Below are 11,428 nucleotides of genomic sequence, written 5' to 3' on the forward strand. Positions count from 1 at the left end.
AATGCTTTTTTTTGTCTAACTCAAAAACTACTGAGCACCTTTTTCTCAAATAACGACTAATCAGTACAGAAATTCCTTAGCAATCCAGCCATACTCTTTATTTGGCCCAAAACAGTGATAATGTGTACGAAATTATGCAATTCATGACAAATGATATCGAAAACAGTTGCACTTTTCTATACATGCAAGTTATGGTTCACACTCGCCTTGCACGTATACAAAAGTGCAGCTTTTTTTCGGTACCATTTGTCATAAATTGCATAATTTTGTACACATTATCACTTTTTTGGGCAAAAAAAAGAGTATGGCTGGATTGCTAAGGAATTTCTTTCAGTCCTCATTTGAGAAAGAGGTGCTCAGTAGTTTTTGAGTTAAAAAAAAGGATTAAGGGGGACTTTCTATTTTGGTTGAGTGTATATATGTTGTATAGTTTTTTTAAATTAACTTTTCTTAAAAATTCCAATCCAGGCATGATACTAGACTGGTTAGCAGCTTGAAAAAAAAGTATTTGGGGGAATTTGGTAAAATATTGGTAACTTTTTTATTCTTTCTTTTTAAAAATGTTTTATTTAGATTTTTTGTGTGTGTGGGTGCATTTGTTTATGTTGTTTAATCGAGGACACACACGTGCAACATCATCGGTGAATCGAGGACAGGAACCAAAATGAGGACGACCTCGATTAGAAAAGGTGTACAAAACCAATAAGAGCTGTTGCGAAAAAGTAAGAGTACAAACAAAGGAAAAGGGAAGATGAACAAAAGAAAATCCTGAATTTATACCATAAACAAACGTGTGTGTGTGGGGGGGGGGGTGGAGCAAATGCCAAACAAAGGCTTTTAAATGGCTTTGTATTTTACTTTTTTTTGCCAATTTTTGTTCATAGTCCGTGCTCTTTTTTTGCCAGGTTGTGTTATTGTGGGATAAACTCCTGATTGGACCACTGCCGGCCATACTGCAAAACTCAGGCAATGGCGTTCTCCAGGCATCGGCATGTTACTGCCTGTCCACGATTGGACCACAGTGCTTTGAGCTTCTCAAGGTAAAACATTGCAGCTCAAGCAGTACTCTTCACGTTACATTTTGGTTGGTCTTTCCTGATGAGCAAATTCGTCTGCTATAGTGTCTCCATGAAATAAGAGGTTTGGGGCAGATCTCTGATTATGACGGCTGTGTCACACAAGGCAATTTACAAGTGACTTGTTTCAGGTCATCCCTAATATGAAAACTCGTTTCAGATAATCTCCAAGATTAAAAGTATGATGCAAACTTTTGATTAAATTCTCTTCTGAGGAATTTCCATGAACTTTTGGAAAAATGTAACTTTGTTCTTCCTGATGTTCTTTATAGCTTTGCAGGTTGTTTTGTATCCATCAAGTTGATGGGTAAATTGCCTCGGCCCTTCCGTGCACAAGTACCCCCTCTACGGTCACAAAGGGAGAGTTGGGCTAAAACATTGACAGATTCAGTGGAGGCCGGCCCCCTCCCCCGAATTTTTTTTTGTAATTTTCAGGAAATAAATTAAAACGTTGCGTATCTCCCTCGCAAGCCATCAGCTACACATACCTTGTAGTTTAAATGTTATAATTTGGAAATAGCGCATGGTTCCATTATACTTATCCCCTTGCCCTTCTTGAAAATAAAAATACACAAGCCCTCTTGGCCACCGAAAATTGAGTTCTGAATTCGCCCTTTGGGGGAGATCACTGGTAGGGATGTTTGAATGCGCTTCCGGTGGCTCTTGACGCTCATGTGAAGACGTTTCACATTTGTACATATTCAGAACAAAATAAGTTACGCGGACTTCCCGCCATATGCGCGCAACCAAGTCCATGTAATAATAGTGGGTATTTATAAAGCGCACGTATCTAGCAGGACTGGTGCTCAAGGCGCCACATCATTATTACCCCTGCTCATTGGGCCCATGAAGCATTCCTAACACACCATCTCAGCTCCCTGGGGAGTATACAGCTCGATGCTGCCATTTCAGCGCAAAGCAGCTACAATCAAGTACAATAACCATCTTTGCCCTCACAGGTACCCATTTTACTCCTTGGTAGAGTGAAGCAATGAGTGACAAAGTGCCTTGCCCAAGGGCACACGCACCATGACCCCTGGCTGGACTCGAACCCACAACCTGCAGCTTTACCCGCAGACCACGAATCCAGTGCCCTTAACCACGAGGCCACAGCACTTCACAAGTACATGCATGCCGTGTGTCCCTCCCACTTGGTTTGCGAAAGTTGTCACAAAGCCCCATATACTGTTCGTGCACGGAGTGCACAAGGGTTTACATGTAACTGATTATGTTGATGTGACTCATTCTTACAGATGGGCAAACGTGTCCTGTGCATCACCCTCCTCCTTGGTCTAAGCAATGACGATGACTATCGAGTCAAGGCAGCGGCCGTCAGAGCTCTGGGAGCTTACGTCCTGTACCCCTGCCTCAGAGAGGTAAGATTCAGACTCTAATGTTTTAAAGGCTGTTTTCAAAACTCGGCTTCATTTTTCAGCCATGACTTCATCTTTGTCTCTAGAATCCTTTAAAAGCCATTACTGTCCAAACCAATTTGAAGTACTCTTTGCTCTCATTTGAATAGCTTGTTAGATTTGAGGCTGGATGACTCGATGACTTGATTCAAGTGTTGTAGTCGAGTTCATCACAAGTCCTCACAAATCCATCACAGGTCTACCAATTCATCCTCATCCTGTCCCAAGTCAAGTCATAAGCTATTCAAATGATCCGGGACAAAAGCATTCCTTTGTTCTTGTTCATCTTCTGTTGCTTTCTACTTGACTTGTGGACTGACGTGCGATTTACTTGTGATTGTCTCAAGCACCTTGACCACAGCACTACTAGGTTTGATGGCGTATTTGGTATTTTCAGGTACTTTTCTGGGCAGACTATTATGTTTACAATAAGAATTGTGGTGTTACCAGTAGGGAAACCACAAACAGGCAGCATGGGCAGAACTTTATTGGCCTTGCTGGATGACTAGTAAGCACAAATTTTTATTGCTTTTGCACACATCAACCACATAAGAGGGAAAATTGTGGCAATGAAATTCCAAACCGAGTTTGTCGGTATTTTGCTATTTGACAACATTGTTCGGTATCCAAAAAAGTATTGTCACTATACGGTATTATTGAAATATAGTCGAGCCTAAACACTACATTTTAACCTGTGTCTTCTCTCCTTCCATCTACCAGGATGTCATGTTTGTGGCCGATACAGCCAACGCAATCCTGACATGTCTAGAAGATCCATCCATTAATGTCCGCATACGAGCCGCCTGGTCCATCGGTAATCTCAGCGATGCGCTCATTGCTAACAAGTGAGTCCAAAAGTTAGGATGGAATTTTTCTTTTTTTCTTTTGTGGTTTGGTAGCAGGATGCAGGTTTCAATATTATATTAGGTTTTGAACAGTGCTTAATATTCAGCGCCTAAGAATATTTCTGTGAAAGAGAAGACTATTTAAAGGGAATATACAACATTTTCTTTTGTTGTAATTTTCAGAAATGGATGGATATGAGGGTTAGCATTTTATAGCACATACTGTTACACTGAGCGATTTATAGTTTTGTGTTCATAGATGCTGTTCTCGTAGTCTGGTTCCCTGACCCTACTCCAGACGAAACGGATCAATTTATAGACGGCAGGGAATTGCCAAGTCAGGGAACCAGACTAGCTGGCTCGCACTTGTTCATGGATGCGTAACCGATTGCAAAAAAAATGTTGACTGGCTAAATTTGGTAAATTGGAGGCAATATGTGAAAAAAGTCCTTTTTTTTTCCAACGATGGCCGACCATTGATGGAAATTGATACAAAATTCCCATTTTCTTGCAAATGACAGCACACCAGGTGCTGTGATTTCACAGGATGCTTGAGACTATTATTCACTTACAGTCAAGTAAGGCATTTCATAATAATTTGGTAGTTTTGTTTTGTAAAGTTTGCAAATGTTGTATATTATCTTTAACATTAAAAGTGAGTCAAATATATTAACAGTCCAATAATAGTGCTCTTTAAGATGTTTCACTGTTCTAAAGTACTCTTAAAAGAAAAATAGAAATGAGGATTGTATAAATATTTATTTGGGGATTTTCAAATTTTTGTCTCACTTTGGAACTTTAATCCTGCAGTGGCGCTATAATATTTTTCACGATTTTTGTCGCAGCACATGGGAATGAATGCATAAATCAAAATTATGATATTTGTATTAAAATGTGATGTTTATTAGACGGAGGAAATAGACAGAGGCTCTGTGAGCAGAAAATCGTGTGCTTAGCAGCGCCGTGAAATTGGGCCCTGTAAATAAACTGCCATAGTCCCCAATGATAAATGCCCCCACTTCCGGAATTCAGGAAACTTACTTACAACTCTCCAAGGTGTTTGAGACACCCATCAAATTAAAGCTTATTTCATCATCTTTCATTTTCTGTTCAATTTTTTGGGGGAATCCTTTGACTTTTAGGAGAAATTTCCAACCAAAGATGATAACCCCTTAAAGCAGTCCTGAAGCCCATCGCCATTTTGAAAAATGATGCCTATGCTCCATTGCAAAATAGAGCACTTTTAGCTGTTTAGTGCCCAATTTCATCCATATTTCACAGAAATACAAGCTCACAGTCCTGTGCACGGCTTCCACTCTTCATTGTTACAAACCCTCAAGTTCATGGCCCACAAAATGCTCTAATAGCAGAGAATTTGAGGGCATGCAAATCGTGATTTGGCCAGCGTTGGAAATTTTGGGCCTATTTACTGGCCTGCAACCTTTATGTCCAAGCATAAGCCATTTCTTCAAACCTTGGCTTCACTCTGGTTTTGTCTTCACCGCTGAGGTGTAGAAGATCCCCGCAATATTCTCCCAATATATGTGAACTAGACTCCAGAGAGATGTACAGAGTGCCAACCCCTTTCAAAAAGTGAAACTCATCTCAGTGTGGATATGTTCTGGCAAAATCCCAGTAATTTCCCCTTGTACCCTCAAAGTCAGCTAAGAAAACTTCACTTTTAAAGCCCTGATGAAAATTGTAGTACAAAACCAAAATGGAACTGGAGCACATCAAATAGGATTGCATGCATAAACCCCATGCGTACACCTGTTTGCAGATCAATGTAATCCCGACAATTTACAAAACACCATTTATTTAACCTGACTATGCTGTATCCAGGACACCGACAAAATCAGCTGCAGTATATATTGTGCCCGTCGTTATGCATTATTCAGCAGCAATCACTCAAATTACCTTTCTTGATCCGCACTCGTTCCCGCAGCGCCGTAAAACATGACCCACAAAAGCTGCTTGTGTTACCAGTGCCTGGCCAAATCTCTCCAGGGATTGGCTGGCTTGTGAAGTGTCTACTTGGCCTACATTGTATGGTTGAATGGCCTATGCCCTCCCAACCCCCCCAACCCCCCCTTCTGTTGCGTGTTGTCTGGACTTGTGGCGTGTATGTACCAGATCAAAGATTCGAGCTAACATCCTCTTGGGAGAGTGCTTTCCAATGAACCACGGCTCCCAAAGACTCGACACTTCATCATAGGCGATATTACCATTTTGTTTTTATCAAAACAGAGGCTTGAGTAGCAGCCTGTGAAATGTGATGTGCGTTTGGGGGTCTATTTGAAAGTCAGATGACACCATTTCCGCGCGCTTGAATAAACCCCGACATTTTTACCATGATGCGTTCACCAATTACCATAGGTAAACTGTGAAACGCGAGCTAGATGGCTACTCAATTTGAAATATATACTGTTAAAATAAAAATATATAGATGATTTTGCGAAATGATCTCCAAGGCCCCAAGACATTTACAATTTTGTTGCATCTTTCCAGTAACTGATTATTATTTCATGAATTTCATACATCGGCTTAAGACAATTACTTCCTGAGCCAGTGGAATTAGTGAGTGTTGCAGTGCTAGAGCCTTGTACCTCGTTCACTGATATTAAAAGCACATAGAAACATGTGCAATTACCCTGTAATGTGCGGGTCTACCGATTTAGTGAGAAAATCCTTGCTCAAAGCGGAGATAGGACTGAAATACTCTGTGAAATTATTCTGCTTGAAATGGCATCATTCGGAAGAAAACGATCATTGAAGGTCGTTTAAGAAAGTGTGCCCGTCGGCATAGTTTTTTTTTACGAGCGTTAGTGAGGGAATGAATCCACTGAATCCAGTTACACCTTACCTAAAATTGTTTATAAGTTTTCCTGTCGTGCTCAAAATGTGCAGTATTCACAGAACTAAAACTTCAACAAGTTATTGTTATGCATCCTTGTAAATATTTTGAGCAATTTTGTTGCCTCAAACAAAAAGAGAATGCACTAAAAGCAAATGATCCTATTTTGCTCAACCCATCAAACCCCATCGCAAAGGCATGCTTTGTTGGAATCTGTCAGGATGGGCATGATGGGTACATGTACAGTACACATAAACTGGCAGTCTTTTACATTGGGTTGGCACTCCTCCAGGAACAAAATCAAAGGTGTGTGTGTGTGTGTGTGCAGTTTCCCAAAATGTTGTTGGAATTTGCCAGGATGGGGATGGTTCCTAGTAAATCATGCTAGGGAGTTAGGGTTAAGACAGGACTTTCCCTTCAAATAGGAAAAAACGTCTTTGACACTCCAGTAGATTGCAAACACTCACCCACAAGAAACAGCATCTTACTTCCTCCTCCCTAAGTAATAATGAACAGCGGACATTTATTCCACTTGACAAGCTCCACTTGAGTCGTCAGGGGACCGTGCTTTCGCGTGCATTCCCTAATTGCATCTCGGCGTCTGAGCTAACGCTGAATTTACGACCTAAGTCAGAAATTGCGGGACATCATCAGCCATATATTTCATCGGATTGATGTTATTACTTCTTGGTGAATACTCATGGGAAATGTTTCAGTCGGGTTGGTTTTCCCTGAACTCCACTTTTTGATTATCACAATTTTTTTTTTTTTTAACTGATGGACTATCTGTAAAGTAATTGTAAAAGTTTAACACATTTTTGAATTATGCTTTTGAATGCTGTTGTGTTATGTATCACTTTGATATTTTTATCAGCAAAAACTCTTACTTTTTAAAAAGGAGACAATATGTTTAACTGTGGCGTTTTTGTGATGTCCCTTTTTCGCAGTGGTCTTCTCTGTATTAACATGCAAATCCATCTTCTTTTTTCATTTTCTGTTTTGGTAGAGATGCGGGTGATACCACTTTCTTGGAGGGGTTCTCGGACATGCTCCTTCAGAAGCTGTTTGCGGCGGCCATCGCCGGTGCCTCGGATCATGACAAGGTCAAGTCTAATACTGTGAGGGCGCTTGGCATGCTCGTGCGGTTTGCAAGACCCCAAGCCTTGGGTGAGTAAGTGGGATTTGGAGTAAGGGGGTAGGGAAAGTGATAATGTGGGGGGTATGTGTGACATGTGGAAATTGAGATGGGTCATTGTATAAGTCTGGCGTCCACTTTTTTCCCTGTTACGTCTGACCTCTGTGGTTTTGTAAATCTGATGCACTCCTTAATGCAGTTATCCTCCAAGAGTGATTATGAGTAGCAAACCACCTACATGTACCCAACAAAAGAACAATCATTTGAAGTCATTCTTAATAAAACTTGTATGGTAAAGTACAGAGTTCAGAGATAACAGGGGCAGGAAAAATGTCACATGTTGGACCCTAAATGTATTGAATTACCCAGATACAACCCCAAAATCATGTTGTGGGTATTGTTTTCATTAATCAGGTTTTTTTTCACAAATTTCTGATCCATATAATGTCTAAAATATACCACAGAAGTTTCAGACTGTGATTTGCTTTCTCCCAAGAAGAGTTGTTTTCTTCGAACATGTCACATATTAACGCAGGTGCCTCATAAGTCTGTAAACTTTTGCGTCTTTTTCCTATAACTTTCTCCTTTTGATCATATCTAACTCCTATTGGTCAAGTGCCATTAACATGGGTGTTTTTTTTTAACTCTTAGGGTTTGGGCTAATAATCGCCTTAATACTGTATATGTATAAGATGCAAATACAACTTGATATACCAGTATGTGGCTCTCCGTTACATGTTTGTGTGTGTGTTTTGGACAAAATTGAATAAAGGGTCCATGCAATAATTTTTTAAAGAAAACCTTGATGTAGGCCTTTGTTCCTCATTTGCATTTCTTAGAGTGGCACGTGGTCTGTATGATATTTAATATTCCAGTGTAAATTTGCATATTCATGAGCAAACAGTGTTGACATCTAAATGCAGAGCCATACTCGGGGGCAAAAGTGCAAACGCGCATGCAAAGTTGTGATGTCATGGCAATTTTTGGCGCTGGGAATTCGCAAAAGTTGAACACATTTCAAGTCGGGCGAATTTCGCAGCGAATGCTCCGTGACGTAAGATTTGCATCGCATTTTTGCACTAACAGTAAGTATGAACCCGCCTTAAGGCCGATTCATGCTCAGGGCAAAAGCAAACGTAAACGCAAATTTGTGGCGTCGTGGCGAGTATTCGCACTGTGAATTTACAAAAGTTGAACGCATTTCAACTCTGTCACATTTGTTTCATATTCACGTCAATAATGAACCGCCCTTTAGGCAGAAATTGCAGCACGTTAAACACAGTTTGCATTTTCATTCAGCCTGAGATTTATTTGCTTTTTCATTTTCGTAAGTATTTTTTTGACTGTTTACATTATGATTTCTCTTGACAAGCAGCCAAAAGCAGCATCCAGGTTGTTGTGACCGATGCGATCAGAGCTCTCCTCAAGAACATCACCACTGGGGCTGCCATCAGGGTGAAGGTGAGTAACCTGTCAATGGATCAGATGATCAAAATAATATTTTGGTAAAACATGGAAAATGATGTTTTGATCTGTTACAAAGGAATACCTTTGACCTTGAGACAGGTTGACTTGTGTGACACTTCTTAAGACTCAAACAGAACTGGAACTGTCAGTGGATCAGATGATCAAAATAATATTATTGAAAAACATGGAAAATGATGTTTTGATGTGTTACAAAGGAATACATTTGACCTTGAGACAGGTTGACTTGTGATTGACTTGTGTGACATTTCTTAGGACTCAAATAGAACTGGAACGGTCATTGGTTCAGTTGATCAAAATAATATTTTGGAAAAACCTGGAAAATGATGTTTTGATCTGTTGCAAAGGAAGAACTTTGAACGTCAGACAGATTATTGTGACTGACTTGTGTGACACTTCTTAGGACTGAAATAGAACTCTGCAGCACAGCGACAAGGGAGGCAGGCACGCCCTGACAAGCAACTGCCCCCCCCCCCCCCCCCCCCCCCCGTGGCAAAAACCATAAGCGTTAACATTATATACAAGTGTGTTTTTTCTTGTGGTTCGCCCCCCCTAATTTGTACTGTGGGCCCCCCCCCCCCAATGCCCTGAGCTGGCGACGGTGCTGGCTTTACCGTCAGGTGCCACCTTTTTGTCGACAGTGGTTCATTGTTCACCTCTTTATGGTTATAAAATACTTACTGCAAAGCACTCAAGCTTCCCATACCGGCACTGCATGCTGTTGCAGCAGGCAGTTTTGAATATCCGAATTTTCAGTTCAGTTCACTCAGATACCTTTATTTCATGTCAACACCATTGAAAAAAAATGTACTAACAATTCTCATCATTTACACTACAAATTGTTCAAAATAAATTGTCTATAGCAATACATAATAAATAAATAATGATGTGATGTTAACATGTAGGAAAAAGGACAAGCAATCGCTTTTTGTTCCCCTTCTTTAAAGTTCCCATTTTCAGTCTAACTCAGTTTGGAGTAATCGAATACTAAATTATTTGAAAATGGACAGCCCTAGTGACAAGACAACATTCTGTTCTAAATTTTAGGTTCGATGGAATGCCTGTTATGCCATGGGCAACGTGTTCAGGAACACACATCTGGAGTTAGGCTCTGTGCCGTGGTCCACTGAGGTCTTCACCGCTCTCACCGATGTAGTCCGGGATTGTAAGAACTTTAAGGTAAAACCAACTTTCCCTCTGTTTTACGTTTTATTTCAGTACCATATGCTTCAGACATATTTGAACTCCAGGGCCCAATTTCATAGAGCTGCTTTAAAGCACAAAATTTGCTTAAGCACGAAAAAACATTGCTTAGTAAAATCACGTAACCCGTCAAAACTCCATGTGATGTACATTGCTTGTGACTGGTATTTAGCTGTTGTTTACTTCGCATAACAATCGAGTGGAGTTTTGGCCGGTGACCTGATGATATTAAGCAAGATTTTTTTGTGCTTAAGCAAATTTTGTGCTTAAGCAGCTCTATGATATTGGCCCCAGATCTTGCACGCTTTGATTACACATTCAGAAAATACCTGAGACAGTTTACCAATTCCTATTGGTTGAGAGCCTGTCACATTGGGTGGATATAAACCGCCGGTGAAACACCGCTACATTCTGCGTCACATCGCTCAGTACACGCCGCGTGCAGGCCAATTTCCATATAAGGAGATTTTTTAGCACTACGCGCGTGAGGCACATACCATAGACTTGGCCAGAGGGTTGTTTCACACAACCTGAAGTCAAATTGTTGAACAAAATCGTTGGAAATTTGAGAAATGTTGACTTTTTGACATGTTTGTGTGTGTTGTTTCAAAAACCAGCTGGGGGCCTGGATGCGGATAATGACCCAGAGGGGTGTTTCACACAACCTGAAGTCAAATTGTTGAACAAAATCGTTGAAAAATTTGAGAAGTGTTGACTTTTTGACATGTTTGTGTGTGTTGTTTCAAAACCAGCTGGGGGCCTGGATGCGGATAATGACCCAGAGGGGTGTTTCACACAACCTGAAGTCAAATTGTTGAACAAAATCGTTGGAAAATTTGAGAAGTGTTGACTTTTTGACATGTTTGTGTGTGTTGTTTCAAAACCAGCTGGGGGCCTGGATGTGGATAATGACCCAGAGGGGTGTTTCACACAACCTGAAGTCAAATTGTTGAACAAAATCGTTGGAAAATTTGAGAAGTGTTGACTTTTTGACATGTTTGTGTGTGTTGTTTCAAAACCAGCTGGGGGCCTGGATGTGGATAATGACCCGAGCTGATCCTCATCCAGGCCCCCGGCTGGTTTGAAACGTACTTGTCTGAAAACAGCCAAGCACATATTTATTCCGTTATTAACATCTAAGTACCGGTTGGGTATCCATTCGTGCGCAATCTGAAGGCATGAAAAGTCACCCAGAAACCTGTTTGAAAGGTTTTTAGGAGCACATGTACATGTACATTCATGAATCTACCGAAATCCACATGTTGGTCCAGACTGAAAATATGTTTGAGGAGTTTAATTTCATAACCCTAAGCCTCAATCCTCCATAATCCTCCAGGCGGTTTTGAAGGATTTTGGAGGATGGAGGCTGAATGGCTAAAAAATGTCAGTTGATTTTAGAGTACGTATTGGGTCAAGTT

General features: G+C 40.6%; 1 protein-coding gene across 1 annotated transcript in view; it reads left to right on the top strand.

Moving 5' to 3' along the window:
• The window catches only part of LOC119730086 (HEAT repeat-containing protein 6-like), a 33,799-nt gene extending 22,704 nt beyond the window's left edge, over positions 1 to 11,095 (top strand). Inside the window, exons 15-21 of the mRNA XM_038202871.1 lie at positions 906 to 1,040; positions 2,330 to 2,452; positions 3,209 to 3,333; positions 7,194 to 7,354; positions 8,698 to 8,783; positions 9,855 to 10,058; positions 11,033 to 11,095. Coding sequence (XP_038058799.1) covers positions 906 to 1,040; positions 2,330 to 2,452; positions 3,209 to 3,333; positions 7,194 to 7,354; positions 8,698 to 8,783; positions 9,855 to 10,058; positions 11,033 to 11,095 — 897 coding nt within the window. The remainder of the gene's footprint in view (positions 1 to 905; positions 1,041 to 2,329; positions 2,453 to 3,208; positions 3,334 to 7,193; positions 7,355 to 8,697; positions 8,784 to 9,854; positions 10,059 to 11,032) is intronic.
• The last annotated feature ends 333 nt before the right edge of the window (positions 11,096 to 11,428 follow it).

This window comes from Patiria miniata, unplaced genomic scaffold, assembly GCF_015706575.1.
Source record: "Patiria miniata isolate m_02_andy unplaced genomic scaffold, ASM1570657v1 HiC_scaffold_22, whole genome shotgun sequence".
NCBI lineage: Eukaryota > Metazoa > Echinodermata > Asteroidea > Valvatida > Asterinidae > Patiria > Patiria miniata.